Genomic DNA, 17,260 nt, shown 5'->3' on the forward strand with positions numbered 1-17,260 from the left:
CTGCGCTAGGTTTAAATACATTCTGCAGTATTAACTAATCAGCATGTCTAAAACTGAGTTGAATGCTCACGTCGGGGTCCTCCGCACTAGACACACCAGAGCACAGATTCATGACAGTCAACAACCGATATGCTTTCACTTGCATGCTTGTGTGCACGAGGGCATCAGGAACTGGAGCAGCACAGTGAGCCCAGGAAGTTACTTAGGGAGAACAGACATTCTTGGATACCTTTGTGATCAGCCACACACTGGCTGCAGGCCACAGGGTGGATGGTGCTATGTGAGTCCCACTGCTCTCTTCACCACTTGAGAAATTCCGCTTTCTGATGGAAACAGAGGCATGAAGGACAATATTGGGGTTCACCTATACCATGAGAAGAAGCATGTTTTTAACTTACAGTCTGAAAGTTAACCTTCCTCAACATACTTAACCAAAATAATCTAGAACATTATGTTTCTGATTGAGAAGGTCTCTTTTGAAACAGTAGTGTTCAATCCTATTAAACTCAATTCAATTAATATTTGTCGGGCACCAGCTCTGATAGGGAAGGCCCCGGACTGTGTGGTATGGGATATGATAAAACATTTTTCCTGCCCTAAATAAACTTACAACTGTAGAGGCGATAACACACACAATTTCATGTTAAGCTCCATATGTTTGATTAAATAGTGCTATAGTATGCAAAGAATGGTAGGCTCATTTCTGCAGGAGTAACAAAAAGTGAAGCATCTTGAAAGAGGTAACATCCGGACCAGGCCTTGAAGGATGGAAACAGTTTGACAGGAATAATGAAGAAAAAAAAGGTGTTCCAAGCAAAGGAAAATAGTATAATCAATGCACCTTAGGATTTATTGGTAGTCTCAAAAGGTAAATCTGGCCAAACTTAGAAGGCGTCAAGTGTAAGGCTATGGAGTTAGGTGTCAGGAGGGCTTTCAAGCTTTCAAGCAAAAGGGACTGGATTACAGAAGATTTAGAAAGGTTGACCTGGCAAGTGTAAACATAATGGATTGCAGAATGGAGAGATCAAATGCAGGGAGAACAGTTGAGAGTTTGTACAACCTCATAAGAATAAAGGGACAGGAGCTGAGACTTCAGTGACAGTTGTGGGAATGAATGGGAGGGGGCCGACTGGGGAGACACTGTATCTCTATCCCATGTGTTTAATCAGATGACAAACGCCAAACGTATTGTGCACCTTCTAGCGTTTCTCACTTAGACTTGATTGTCAAATTAACAGTCATTCATGTCATCTGTCAGAATTCTACTCCTTCATATTTAATAAACTTTATCTCCTAACTTATATGATCACTTTCCCTGAATAATCATGCTAACTTTTAAAGTGCTAATCCTTATTTGTATAGGATTATGGGAATATGCCAACTTATGCTTTAAACTTAGTAAATGATGTTGCTTCAATAACAGTTAAAATCCTTTTCAAATATTGAAAAGTCCATTCTAAATCTTTGCTAATCCTAGATATTTGTTGAGTAGCAGATGATTTTTTAAAAAAAACAAAAGTTAAATAATAATTTAAAAGGTAATGTTTTACAAGTGTGAACAGGCAATAACAAAAGGGTATGACCAATATATTTGATAATTATTCCATAATTATCTATAGTTATTCTACAATGGAAGATAGTTACTTCTCTAGAGAAGAAAATGTCATATGACTCCTATATGTGAAAATAAAAATTTAAAAATACAGCAACCCCACCACATAAGCAGATTTGATTTACAGCTCTTTGATTGTGTATTCCCCAGTTAGCCAGTAGTGGCTGATTCTGGAGGGGAATCCCCCGCAGTTTCTGAACAATGGTAAACTATATTCTACTAATCCATCCACCACAGGACACGGCATTTAAAGTAGCACTCTTAGTCAACCTCCTAACTCCAAGTTGCCATCACACTCAAAACTCTCCTCTGAAACTGGGAAGAAGATTGTTTTGACTGGAATGTCAGACAGAAGAATCGTACTGCCAACTGCTTCTTTGTACAGCACCTGCTGCCAGTGCCTAAATTCTTGTTATCTCCACAACATGGTTTAATCTTTTAACAGTTGGCTTATTGGTGAAGAGCGAAGGGGTCCTTTGTGTCTGTCTTGGGTTGGCACCCAGTATTAACACCATGCTGTTCTCTGAGAGATATTTTGCTGGACGGTTCCCAAGTGATTCCACATAGACCAGACAGAGCCAGGCCCACTAACTCAGCTTCATTTCACGTTGCTAAAAAAGAAAAATCCTGCCAAGTCTGGGGTTCTAACACACTTAAAACTGACAATGGCCATTAAATTCTCTTCATGATGTCACTTTCCTTTTTCTTTTTCATTTAATCTGATAGCTTTGTTGTAGACCAAATGTTTAGGAAGGTGGGGGAGATAAAAATTGGAATTCAGAAAAGAAAAGTGCTCGGACAACCTGCAACATAATATGCCATGTGTGTCTCTGAGTGTGTGTGTGTGCACATGTGTGTGTACATGTGTGCATTCACGGGCATGTGTAGAAAAGCATTTATGTTGAGACAGGTCTCCAAATATATACCATAATGTATGTCATTAGAAAACCTTTTTAAGTTCTGTTGAGAATCAAAACAAGAAGCTTTCTTTTATTCTTTTGAATACCTATATACATAGCTTCCTTTAAATGACCATTATGATTTTGCTTGTCTGAAAAAACTGTGCTGATACAGACGATGCCAGTGATAAAAAATGATGCATACATGTACTGGGCCCGTTAAAGCTTCTTGTTTAATTTTCTTTCTCCAAATCACCAATGAAAGTGGAGTAGACTTCAATATTCCTGTGCAATTTCAAAGTAATAAGGTCTTTTCCTACAGATCTACTGAGGAGCAAAATATAAGACAATGACATTTTTCTTGAAAGAAGGAGCTCATAGACCACAACCTTCATTCTAAACAAAGTGTTTACTACACAGAAACTTTCTAAGGTTTTTCCTTTTGACAGTAATTTTAGGACCAAGTTAAATAATTTACTATACAAATTAAAATCACACCTACAAGAAATGTTCTACAATCTCTTTCCTCATGTCCCTGATATTCACTCTTATTGTTTCCATTCTCTAAATCTATAGCTGATCAATCCACCCACCTCTAAGACCAAGAACTGGAAAAGCTGGGAAAGCAGAAAATATTAGCGAGTACCTAATTATGCAACCAAACAAGGGAAAATATCTAGGATCTAGGTGTGCAGTCCTCAAATAGATTCCAACTCTTGGTCTAAAAATAAGGAAGGGACTTGCAGTTTCATTTAAAGTTCTGTGTCCTATTCTAATGTCAATCAGTTCAAAATTTAAATTAAAATTTTTTATTTACTCCAGTACAAATTATGTGTAGGAAATATTATTTCTTGAGGACTTGCTCTCCAAAGAAATAGGACAGTAGAGAATTGTTTGCCTTTTCCTAGCCTCCTTTGTGACATACAGAATAACATATTCTGCTAGCATCCATGACTGCTTAATTTACAAGTAAACTTGTAACAAACATGCCATAATTCTAAAATCATAACTTGGTGTTTTTCTTACTGTTTCCATACCAAAAGTTGTCACTAATGTGCTGCTTATGTCTGATCATACTAAAAGGATAGGATCGAAATCAGTTTCCTTTTCATTTTGACAGAATATATGACCTGCCAGACACCGGAGTATATTTTTCTGCTATATTTTCCCATAACCAGGTATTCCTCAAGCTATTCTTCTCATGAATCTTTTTTCTTTTATATTAACTACCATGAAGTTTGTCTCTCACCCACTTCATGGAAACATATAATTTTATTTCCCATAAACTAGAGCAATGTAAAAATGTTGCCAATTTATGTAACAATAGAACGAAAGATGTATTCACCAAAATTCTCCACTTGTAGTAGATTCCAAATCTTTTTTTAGAAATGGATAAAAGAGCAACAGGTTGTAATTGTCAGGGTTATATCTGTCTTCCACATTACTAATAAGGATTATATGTTCCAAATTTTTCTCTGTAGGAAGGGTTTTACTTGTCAATACGAGATTTAAAAGAACAGTCAGAGGTTGGGCACTGATATCTCTATCTCAAGCTAATTTTAAAACATATGCATCAAGAATATCAGCTTTTGCTCCTTCCTCTCTATCCCTGTTGTAATTCTCTTAGTGCCTTCTATACTGCCATGAGCATCAAGATTCTACAATAAAATTCCCTGTGGACATCCATCACCTCTGCCTGAATCTCTCTTTAAAAGTGCTCCTTTTCAGGTTATTAAATTGCTATTTCCAATGTACTGATCACCTCTCTGTATATGATCGGAGGCATTTTTCTGAAAGGATTTCAAAGGTTTCATAGCTCAGGGGCCATTTTTCTTTGAAAGATTCTCTTTACTATCCAGTTTATCAAATCTTTGCTTTGTTATACCACTATTCTGAGTAGACTGAAATTTTACTCAAAAAAGATTTCTTCTAAAAATACAATAGTGTATAAACTTTTAGGATGAGGTGTTTTCTCACTTTCACTGACTCATTAGAATGAATTAATAGTGATAAAATAACTGTGGATTCTTATTCTCTCATTTTTCAACATTAGAAAATATAGTTTTCTTTTAAAGTTCTACTTTGGCTTAAAATCAAAGAGAGAATCCTTTCTTGTTCTTTTCCTCTGACAACTCTCCACTATACATTTTTTCCCCCCCAGGTTTGACCTGCTTTCTATTGAATGAGTTAATTAACTAGTGAATTCAATTCCATTTAGCTAACTCTGAGTATCTAGATACTGCAGCAGAGACAAGAATGATCAGAATGCCCTTTGCCCTCTAGGTATTTCTAATCTGAAGGGCAGGGGTGGGAGGATAAGATAAGGACCTCCTGAGATATTTTCCTAGCACAGGATCAAATAAGATCTTGTCTCTGCTTGAATATTTCCAGTGGCTCCTTGTTTTCTACAAAACATCCGGCTGAATTAAGACCCTTTATGATATTGAGCTGCAAGAGCTGCTTTTATATTTTGGAGATTAACCCTTTGTCCGTTGATTTGTTTGCAAATATTTTCTCCCATTCTGAGGGTTATCTGTTTGTCTTGTTAAAGGTCTCCTTTGCTGTGCAAAATCTTTTAAGTTTCATTAGGCCCCATTTGTTTATTTTTGTTTTTATTTCCATTTCTCTAGGAGGTGGGTCAAAAAGGATCTTGCTGTGATTTATGTCAGAGTGTTCTTCCTATGTTTTCCTCTAAGAATTTTATAGTGTCTGGCCTTACATTTAGATCTTTAATCCATTTTGAGCTTATTTTTGTGTCTGGTGTTAGGAACTGTTCTAATTTCATTTTTTACATGTAGCTGTCCAGATTTCCCAGCACCACTTATTGAAGAGGCTGTATTTTCTCCATTGTATATGCTTACCTCCTTTATCAAAGATAAGGTGACCATATGTGTGTGGTTTTATCTCTGGGCTTTCTATCCTGTCCCATTGATCTCTATTTCTGTTTTTGTGCCACTACCATACTGTCTTGATTACTGTAGCTTTGTAGTATAGTCTGAAGTCCAGGAGCCTGATTCCTCCAGCTCCGTTTTTCTTTCTCAAGATTGCTTTGGCTATTCGGGGTCTTTTGTGTTTCCATACAAATTGTGAACTTTTTTGTTCTAGTTCTGTGAAAAATGCCATTGGTAGTTTGATAGGGATTGCACTGAATCTGTAGATGGCTTTGGGTAGTAGAGCCATTTTCACAATATTGATTCTTCCAGTCCAAGAACATGGTATATCTCTTCATCTATTTGTATCATCTTTAATTTCTTTCCTCAGTGCCTTATAGTTTTCTGCATACAGGTCTTTTGTCTCCTTAGGTAGGTTTATTCGTAGGTATTTTATTCTTTTTGCTGCAATGGTAAATGGGAGTGTTTTCTTAATTTCTCTTTCAGATTTTTCATCATTAGTGTATAAGAATGCAAGCGATTTCTGTGCATTAATTTTGTATCCTGCTGCTTCACCAAATTCATTGATTAGCTCTAGTAGTTTTCTGATAGCATCTTTAGGATTCTCTATGTATAGTATTATGGCATCTGTGAACAGTGACACTTTTACTTCTTCTTTTCTGATGTGGATTCCTTTTATTTCTTCTCCTTCTCTGATTGCTGTTACTAAAACTTCCAAAACGATGTTGAATAATAGTGGTGAGAGTGGGCAACCTTGTCTTGTTCCTGATCTTAGAGGAAATGGTTTCAGTTTTTCACCATTGAGAACGATGTTGGCTGTGGGTTTGTCATATATGGCCTTTATTATGTTGAGGTAAGTTCCCTCTATGCCTACTTTCTGGAGGGTTTTTTATTATAAATGGGTGTTTAATTTTGTCTAAAGATTTTTCTGAATCTATTGAGATGATCATATGGTTTTATCTTTCAGTTTGTTAATATGGTGTATCACATTGATTGATTTGGGTATATTGAAGAATTCTTGCATTCCTGGGATAAACCCCACTTGATCATGGTGTATGATCATTTTAATGTGCTGTTGGATTCTGTTTGCTAGTATTTTGTTGAGAATTTTTGCATTTATGTTCATCAGTGATATTGACCTGTAGTTTTCTTAATATCAAAAAAACGAACAACCCATTCCAAAAATGGGCAGAAGACCTAAATAGACATTTTCCCAGAGAAGATATACAGATTGCCAACAAACACATGAAAGCATGCTCAGCATCACTAATCATTAGAGAAATGCAAATCAAAACTACAATGACGTATCACCTCACACTGGTCAGAATGGCCATCATCAAAAAATCTACAAACAATAAATGCTGGAGAGGGTGTGGAGAAAAGGGAACCCTCTTGCACTGTTGGGGGGAATGTAAATTGATACAGCCGCTATGGAGAACAGTAAGGGGGTTCCTTAAAAACTAAAAACAGAACTACCAGATGACCCAGCAATCCCACTACTGGGCATATACCCTGAGAAAACCATAATTCAAAAAGAGTCATGTACCACAATGTTCACTGCAGTTCTATTTACAATAGCCAGGACATGGAAGCAAGCTAAGTGTCCATCGACAGATGAATGGATAAAGAAGATGTGGCACATATATATACAATGGAATATTATTCAGCCATAAGAAGAAATGAAATTGAGTTATTTGTAGTGAGGTGGATGGATCTAGAGTCTGTCATACAGAGTGAAGTAAGTCAGAAAGAGAAAAACAAATACTGTATGCTAACACATATATATGGAATCTAAAAAAAAAAAAAAAAAAAGAAGGTTCTGAAGAAACTAGGGACAGGACAGGAATGAAGACACAGACGTAAGAATGGACTTGAGGACATGGGGAGAAGGAAGGGTAAGCTGAGACAAAGTGAGAGAGTGGCATTGACATATACACACTACCAAATGTAAAATAGATAGCTAGTGGGAAGCAGCCACATCGCACAGGGAGATCAGCTCCATGCTTTGTGACCTCCTAGAGGGTTGGGATAGGGAGGGTGGAAGGGAGATGCAAGAGGGAGGGGATAGGGGGATATATGTATACATATAGCTGATTCACTTTGTTATACAGCAGAAACTAACACAACGTTGTAAAGCAATTATACTCCAATAGAGATGTTAAAAAAAAAAGTACACACACACACACATACACACACACACACACACACACACACACACAAAAGACCCTTTATGATATGATACCAACATTCTCAGTGAAATCTACCTTTCTCTCCATTCTACTGTAATGTGACCTAAAATATGCCCAAACTTGGAACACTGTTTGACTTCAAATCATGCAAAAAATGTTGCAAGAGGAACAGCACCAAATTCAAAGTCATTATAAATGGTACGGAATGGATGCAATGGGGGTATCAAAGCCAGAAACATCATATCTGGTTTGGGCATGGTGTTGGGGTAAAGAAAGACTTCATGAAGCAGGCACAAATCAGGTAAGGTTAGAATGATGGGCAGGATTTCAATAAACATTTATTGAATGCTTACTATATGCCAGACATTATGCCAGGATATGGCACAAGGGTGACAGAGAAGGTCGGGGGTGGTGACAAAGAAAGAGAGGTTGTTGGGCTTCCCTGGTGGTGCAGTGGTTGAGAGTCCGCCTGCTGATGCAGGGGACACGGGTTCGTGCCCCGGTCCAGGAAGATCCCACATGCCACGGAGTGGCCAGGCCCGTGAGCCATGGTCGCTGGGCCTGCGCATCCAGAGCCTGTGCTCTGCAAATGGAGAGGCCACAACAATGAGAGGCCCGTGTACCCACCCCAAAAAAAAAAAAAAAAAAAAAAAAGGTTGAATTCCAGGCAGAGGGACCCACATGGGTATAATAACAGAAATCATGAAGTGCTCAGAAAACAACAAATGAACAATCTAGCTTGGCTAACACCCAAAGAACATATTAGAGAATAGTGAGCCTTGAAAGAGATTACAGCTAACTTTTAAAAATCATTCATCAACATGTACTGTGCACTTGCCCTACATTCAAGACTTTGTTCCAGCACTCGTGAATACAAAGATGAGTAAGACATAAAATCTGTGTACAAAGAATTATCAATTTAGTGGAGGAGAAAGACACAAATGCAAATGCCGATACCAAAACACAAACTCTAAGAACAATTCTCAAAGGACAATAAGAAGTTCTGAGAACACAAAATAATTCGAGGCTAAATCTCTCTGGAGGATCTGAGAGGGCTTCGTGGAAGAAGAGGAAGTTGAAGAAAGCCTTAAAAAGCAAGGAATGGTAATGGCGGGGGTTGTATCCTAGCAAAGAACAACACATGCCATGGCACAAGTAAAGCAAAGTGTAAAGCATGTAGGGGACCCAATTTATTAGCTCCGACTGCAGCGTAGGCTACAACAAAGATCAAGAAGCGGAGTGGATTGGAAAGACAAGTTGAGAGTGGGGGAAGACTGGAGAAGAATCATGGAGATCAATGAAGGCCAGATGAGGATATGGAAATTTAATAGGCAACAGCCAGGCATACAAGTTTTTGAGCAGGAAGATAATGTTACAGCAAAAAACTAAATAGGAATGCCAACAGGATTGGAACTATGGCAAATAAAACTTAATGTCAGATGAATATAAAAGGCATTATTCTTAGTGCACCATTCAACTTATATTTATTTTCTACATTTGCTCAAAAACAGGATTAGAAATCATTGTTTGTTTTATTCTATTTTTATAATTATACTATTTACATTCACATGCACTTTGAAACAACTAATATTTTCAGTGTAAATTTTGACATAAAAGACTGAATGGGCAACATGGAGAAATTTAAAAAGAGCATGTTGGGACAATGTGTCTTTTGCATTGTCTCTTACAAAGAAAGGGCCCAGACTAGTTAACAGAAAGCCCTCCTTTCTTTGGGCATCCGTACCTCTGTGGGTGCCTTTTGGTTTCATGAATTCAAAAACTAAAAGTTATGCAGCTGAAATGAACAACAACCCTACATAACTTACCAGCCGAGAAAAACAAAAGAATTATTCCTTTTTTTGGAGACAGGTTTAAAATGCTTTTCACAGCTCAGTGCAAGAAGAAAATTCCTTACTGGCAGGATAAGTTTCTAAATATAAATTAATAAAGAGACCTTCTAGATTGAGTTGTTATGAGTTGGGTTCTCTGAAGAACTCATGTTCCTTAGAGACATTGACCCACAGAGCAAATAGGTCAGATCCTAAAGTATAAAGATATAACAGCCATCTTGAAGAATTTCTTAAACAAATGCAACTTATTAATATAGTTGATATAAAGAAAATATGCTAAACGATAGTACTTAAATGACGTGATTCAGGTAGAATTTTTTCAAGTAGAAATACTATATATTGGGTCAGGTTTTTTTTTTTCCCCCTATTCTTTTTCAAACTCTTTTCCCATTTTGGTTATTACAGAATACTGAGCAGAGTTCCCTGTGCTATATAGTAGGTCCTTGTTGGTTATCTATTTTAAATATTGCAGTGTGTACATGTCAATCCCAAACTCCCAGTCTATCCCTCCCCCTAACCCTTCCCAATACTGGTCCAGTTTTAAAGTGCTTAATTAATTAACAGGAAGTAATGTATAATACTTGCCTCCAACATTTGTAAAATAATTTACAGTGTTCAAAAACTTTCACAAATATCTACTCAGTCACCATGTATTGACTGAGTGTCCAATACATAAAATACACTTATTCAGAACAACAAATAATTCTGACCTTGTTCTGTAGGAAATGGTTCTCCAAGTCCACCTTTTCAAATTGATCAGGTATCTGTTGACTGATGCCATTGAAATTAATTGGAAATCCCTCACAAACTTCCCAACTAAGAAAATAAAATATTTAATTGTTCTTGTTAGAATAAAATTAGTTTAATTTTAGTACTCTTTAGCATAATAATTTATGCATCTTATACTCTTCTAGTGAGAGAAAAACCAGTGTATAGTCCATAGTCTTTTTAAATGGAAATTTGTAAAGTATCTTTGTATTTATCATTGGGAAAGGGAAGGCTTTAAATTTTTCCCTTACAATTATTTTTTAATACTGGAGGGGGGATTCTATGCCTAATTGATTATTAATAGAACAAAGACACAAAAAATAATTTTTAATCTTACAGAATCACCCATGGTGGAGACCATCATCATTATTAAAATTACAGCCTAAATACACTGGTCTATAAATAATAAAGGATGCTTTTATAACAGTTGTGTTAAGAACATTAGTTTGGTATTTTTAAGAGTCTTTTAAGAGGCAGCACCTTCTAGAGGGTACATGGACAAACCACAAACTGGAAGGGTTGGTCTCATTCTTAGCTCAGCCAAATCACTTATTTTAAAAGTGAGCCAATTCTTATCCTAAAGAAAATCACCTAGATCAACACTGATATATTAAGATATACCATATAGCATGCTATTCAACAGAAAACAGTTCTGGGAATGGTGATAGTATTTTTTTTTTCAGTAGTCTGAGAAATATAAATAAGAGTATGATGACTAAGATTTCCAACGATCCGCTTGAGAGTATACAAAGAAAATCCAAATGGAATCCAAAAATTAAGTAAATTATCTTCAAATTAGTTTGTGCTCAATAAGGGAAGTTTCACATTGTTATACTTAGGGAATTAGATCTAATTTAAATCCATTCATTAAAACAGTATTCATTGCAATTAAGGAAGTAAAATTAAGAAGCAGTACATAAATTAAAAATTAAACTCCTAACTAAAGACTGAAGCGAAAGGCAAGTCTAACAGCTTAGAGAAAGATTATTGCATGTGAAATAAATCTTCTCATAAGTGAAAATGCTTATAAAAAAGAGTGCTGAGTTATTTTCTGTCTATAAAGAGAGAAAGACAAAACATTATAATCTTGTCTGGAAAGTGCAGGCAATCATTGGGGGATGGAGAGGACCAAAGAGTCTGTCTTTCTAGACATATTTAGCAATAGGTTGACACTAGCTAGACTGAGTGACCTCGTCAGACTGCTTTTCATTCTCTGGATCTGCCCTCCATTTCAGCCTTTTTACCTGTATATTAAGGAAAGTTATAATTTGTTAAATTACAAAATATTAAAGCTAGATGGGACCTTATAGATACATCACCTAATCCAACATGGTTTCAGTATCATGCTGCAATGTCCAATATGGTAGCCACTAGCCACATATTCCAACTTAAATTAAAATTAATTTAATTAAACAAAATTTAAAATTCAATTCCTCAGTCACACTAGTCACATTTCAAGTGCTCAGTGTCATAAAGTTTGTTTCCGTCATCAGAGAAAGTTCTATTAGACAGTGCTGGATAGGGGTTAAGCCCTTAGTTCTTAAGAAAGACAATCTGGGTTAGAATCCTAGCTCTATCATGTACAAGTTGTGTGACTGGGCAAATGACTTTGCCCTTCCATGGCAGAGTTTCTGTCTCCTTAAAATGGAGTAATAATAAGCTAATAAGCAACGATGGGATTAAAATAATTGTTTTGAGGATGAAATAGGTTCTTACCCAATTCATTTAGAGCTGTGCCTGGCCTACGGTCAACACTCAATAACTGCTGGGTTTTATTATTAACCCACAGGAAACTGACACCCATGTGCTCACAGACAATCATGAGCAGATAATGGGGTTAGTGCCCAGATCTTCTTTTTTTTTAAAAAATATTTATTTATTTATTTTGGCTGCACAGGGTCTTAGATGCAGTATGAGGGATCTTTAGTTGCGGCACGCGGGATCTAGCTCCCTGACCAGGGATCGAACCCGGCCCCCATGCACTGGGAGCACAGAGTCTTAACCACTGGACCACCAGGGAAGTCCCAGTGTCCAGATCTTCTAACTCCTGCTCATCTTACTATGCCACCAAGCCTCCAGCATATTGCTTTTGTTTTCAATTTATCATCATCAAATGAGATGCTTAAACATGAACACTCATATGAGAAAACATATTAATATTTTAACTATTCCATTCAAAACTATTAATTTAGAAACATCCACTAAAAACAATTTTTACATTTCAAATAAAATCATTACCTTTGCAAAGCAGAAAGTATACTATGCTCATTGCCCCATATGTTTTTTAAAACTCAAGGAAAATTAATGATAAGTCTTTTAAGCACTAGCTCATTATATCATGAAATAAGTCAATAAACTAAATAATTGCTTATTTAAGATGATTTAAAGAACATCTTTTAGTGTTTAAATCTCACTCTGGGAAAACTGAGTTAGGTGATTCAGATTGCTTTAACTGAACACTTGTTAATTTACCTGTCACATCCCAGTAGCAGAAGAGCATTAGGATCCAAGAAGGTTTTATATGCGACTGTAATGCCACCTCTGGCAAATGCAGTCACCTGGTCAAAGGTCAAACCCAAAACAGGGTTTAGTGGAGATCTGAAAAATGGAAAAAACATCAAATCTATCTGCAAAATTATACAAACACTGAAATTTGAGTACATATAAACAATAAAACATACCATATCCATGTCTAATAAAATCCAGAAATAAGTGTATTTCCTATTACACAGCACTATTGTTGGTATCCTATACTTATACCTGACATGCACATTTTAGTTTATTTGTTTGATTTATAATATGCGAAGGATAGTTGCAACACATGTAATTTTTAAAAATAATTTCAATAATAAAAGCGAAGTATTTAGTTGAGAAAAACAACCAACTGTCATTCCTATAATGTTCATTTTTCATGTATAACTACAATGCAATACACCCATGGTGATCTTTGGAGCTTATAATCAAATTAATTCTTCATATTTGGCTACAAACAACTATTTTTTTGTGAGCTCACTGAATACTATGCTGATTTGATTTGTCATATTACATACTGTTAGGTACATTGTTTTAAGTTAATTTAATTATATGAGAATTAAAATCAAATGGAAAACAGATCTTAAATAAAAAGAATGGCCACTATGTCAATTACGAGCCATTTTGTTTTTGAAATTGGTGACAAACACTTGCTCTTCAACTTTAGAATCATAGGACTCAATCACATCACCTGTGTAGTATTGCCAAAAATATTTAAACTGAATCTAATCATGAGAAAACACTCACACAAGTCTAGAATGTGGGACATTCTACAAGAAAAGTGCCTGAACTCTTCAAAAAGAAAACCAATGTCATGAAGAATAAAACAAAAGATGGTGGAATAGTCTACATTACAGAGAACTAAAGAAAATAACTAAATGCAACAGATGAAGCTTATTTGGATACTGGATTACAAAAAACAGCTCTAAAGCAGATTTTGGGTAGTATGAACATAGATTACATATTAGACAATATTATATTATTGTTGACTGTGTTAGATATTATACTGTGGTGATAGAGAGAACATCCTGTTCTTCAGTTATGTGACCTGTAGCATTTAGGAGTAAAACTTTATGATTGTGTGGAATTAATTCCAAACAGTTCAAAAGAGAGAGAAAGGAGACATAAGAGAGGTAAAACAAATATGGGAAAATCCTTAAATTGCTGAACCTAGGTGAAGGATATATAAATCTTCATTGTATCAAATTTTCTGTAGATTGGATTTTTTCAAAATAAAAATTGGGAGAAAAACAACTAAAGGACTCAAAATAGAAGGAGATATTGGCAAAATCATCTTTTGCAAACGAGTAACCTTACCCCCCATATCAACATATGTTAGACATGTTAGAATTACTCCCTGAAAATGAATATCATTTACTTAGTACATATTGCACATTTTCTCAATTTTATCCTTTTCTCAATATATTTTAACTAGATGGAAATAACTTTTTTGACATTAATTTAGAAGTTTCAATAGTAGCAAAATGCTATAATGGTTCCCTAATGCCTCATATTGGATTCAAAACCAGAAAAAAATAATACATTATGCTATTAAAATAGCTATGATATACAAACAAATATACACACTTATAAATTCCACCAACTACAATCCTCAGTTGATTTTAGAATATTCCAGATACTTAGTAATTTTTGTTACTTCACAAATATGATCCAATTAACCAAGAACAAGTGTTTGATCATATTAAAATACTGTATTATAGCAAACATCATTAAAAACATCATAGTCAGTCATTGCTTTCACTTTAACAATGATATTTAAGAAGAAATTATTAGATACATTTCATTAAAGCCTTTCCTTGTAATTGGAAGAGCTTGCTAAATTATACAAGAATTCTTGCCGCTTTAAAGTTCATCGCTATTTTTATCATTGTAAAAATAATTCTCACAATGTAATTAAATTATATTTTGAAATCTGCCTATAGAAGAAGCACCATTCCTTACAGATATTTTTTTAGTTTTATAAATTACACAGCATAAGATACTAGTAAGCATTTTAATTTTACTCTAATGGGACAGATGAAAGATTTTGTAATATGCTACCCACAACAAATCCTACCAATGTCTCCCAAAACCTGCATGGATTTCTGAGTAGATTAGTTCTCTTTGAAATTTTGACTATTAGAATATACAGTAAATCTAATCAGCTCCTAGTTCTGTCTATGCTATTTTTGTTAAAATTAGTGTATAATCAATTATATTCTACAAGCAATATTTCCCCTATTCTGTTCTATAGATAAAGAGCTAAAAATGAAACAAAACAAAAAGATTAAAAGTAGACAGAAAAGTGTGTTTAAGTTTCCTGACAAGCAGCTTCAGAGTTCATCTGGATGTGTCCTGTCAAAATATGCATAAATTTCCAAGATATTCCACACAACAGCCAGGCTCATCAGTGCCTGTAGACTGAAGCCTTTTTCTTTTCTTGGGAACACAGATAATTTTATGCAGGAATTTACCAATCTACAAAAATTTACACAATGCTCAGTAATAACCAGTAATTATTGTGGGATAATGTAAGGTGCTTTTGAGGAACATAACTTTGATAGGATAGAGTTTACAAGCTTTACCAATTTATCTTTGGCTGTCCTGTCATTGGAGCTTAAAAGGTTAAGACTTTATTTGTGAAAACATAGAGAGATAGTGGGGAATCATGTTGTCTACAGCTTCATAAATCTTGCTTAAGATCCTTTTCAATTACCATCCATTTCTCCTTTAAAAAGGGACAAAAAAATAGAGGAGTGGAAGCAGGTCAGGGCAGTGTGCGACAATGACAGTGTGATGGGCTTGGGCCCCCGTGGCGTTTCCATCTGCTATCATTAAGGTGACTACTCAGACATGAACAAATCCCACTTGCTGTGCTGACAGGCAGACTTCAAGAACTATGACAAGGCATTAAGACAGAAAGTCAGGGGGGTGGGGGAAAGAGAGAGAGAGATGTCATATCCCACAAACAATACTGCCTCACAAAAAAAAAATGCCCCTGGAATTTTATTGGAATTCAAAATAAGTTTTTTTTATAAAGGGTGCTACTTGGCTTCTCAACTCTCCTTTTAAATTAGCTTGTCCCAGAAAGATTGAGAATAAACACCTTGCTCCTACCTGTATGCTTTACCATAAGAGACCCAAATTTTTTGCTCATTCTTCAGCGAAAGTGGATTCTTAATTTCTTGACCGTGCTCGTCGAAAAGCCGGATTGAAGAAAAATCGAGGCCTGGTGGGTTGATGGAAGAACCTTGAAGTCTTCGATGAATCTTGAAAAGTAACTGGTGGTGGGGAGGGGTGTGGAAATGAAGAAGAAAAAGAAATAACGTAAAATGTGAACACCTGTGATAAACTGTCTCTACTCCGTAACAGATGAAGTCCAAACAAATGATAATTAAATTCATACAGAATGTTAAAAGAAGTGTGAAATGATGGCAATGTTTAGCTCGGTGTAAAGTAACAAAATGAGCATGGGCTTTTAACCAGCAGGGGGTGCCACAGGCTCGTGATTGAGCTCTGACCCCTTGGCACGGGGACGGAAAGCAGATGTGACAGTCTTACAGAAAGAGCATTTAGCTTCTACACACGGTACCGGTCCTCTTTGATAAGGGTTATGCTTTTCTTGTCTGAGCTACACATTCTGTTGGGTCCTTCCAGAGTATGTTCAAGTTTTACAATCAGCAATCTCCCATCACCGAGACTAACCTCAGGTAACCAACGGTGGAACAAGCCACCACTGACAGGACTGCAAAAATAAACGTGACTTTCCGGCTTACGCCAGCCAATTCACTTAGAAGAACTCTTCCTGGATGTATTAATTAAGAGCTCTGCAGAAGCTTGCGAGCGGCTTCAATAGTGGATGTTTTCAAGTTTTAAATAAGATGTAATCGAAGTGTGAAGTATGAAATGCTATCATTTAATATGTTAAATAATAGCATTGTCTGTGTTTGCTTCTTATACTTAGAATCTCTAAATTATCAAGATATTTCTAACTGAAGGCATATTTCAAATAAAAGTAAATCCGGCTGAACCGTGTTGCACATGGACTTTTAAAAGATATTTTTCATCATTATCTGTCACCTTTGAGTGTTTAGGCCTCTGCTCTTTCCCGCTCTGTGCCCCAACTATCCATCACTCTGTTTTCCCCCCAGCCTTCTGTCACAGGCTTCCTTTTCTTCTCTGCCTTGTCAGTTCTTGTGTCTCTCAATTTCTTGTTACTCTGTAATCTCGGCAGGGATGCGGATATACTTGTAGCCTTTTCTTGCCTAGCTGCTGTTCAGGGTGCCTTTTTTGCTCCTTCTATTAATTCCCATTGAAGGCATATTGAGACGTGCTAAATGCCGAGGCCCAGAGAAAAGGAAAGGTGCAAGCCTGTCATATATCTCCAGTTTCCTCACCTACTGGCTGTAAACTCTTTACCGAGTAAAATATTTTCTATGACCAGCAACTATATCTATAGAAGGCTTAAGGCTTAGGCTTTGCCCTAATTAGGGATAAATAATCTTATCTCCAACTTCAT

The 17,260-nt window shown here is 36.0% G+C and overlaps 1 protein-coding gene across 1 annotated transcript in view; it reads right to left on the bottom strand.

The window, feature by feature from the left end:
- The window catches only part of DCDC1 (doublecortin domain containing 1), a 465,581-nt gene that overhangs the window by 199,694 nt on the left and 248,627 nt on the right, over positions 1 to 17,260 (bottom strand). The window contains 4 exon segments of the mRNA XM_060019694.1: positions 230 to 364; positions 10,152 to 10,257; positions 12,682 to 12,807; positions 15,859 to 16,022. Of these exon segments, the coding sequence (XP_059875677.1) occupies positions 230 to 364; positions 10,152 to 10,257; positions 12,682 to 12,807; positions 15,859 to 16,022 (531 nt within the window).

Source organism: Delphinus delphis, chromosome 8 (assembly GCF_949987515.2).
Source record: "Delphinus delphis chromosome 8, mDelDel1.2, whole genome shotgun sequence".
Taxonomy (NCBI): Eukaryota; Metazoa; Chordata; class Mammalia; order Artiodactyla; family Delphinidae; genus Delphinus; species Delphinus delphis.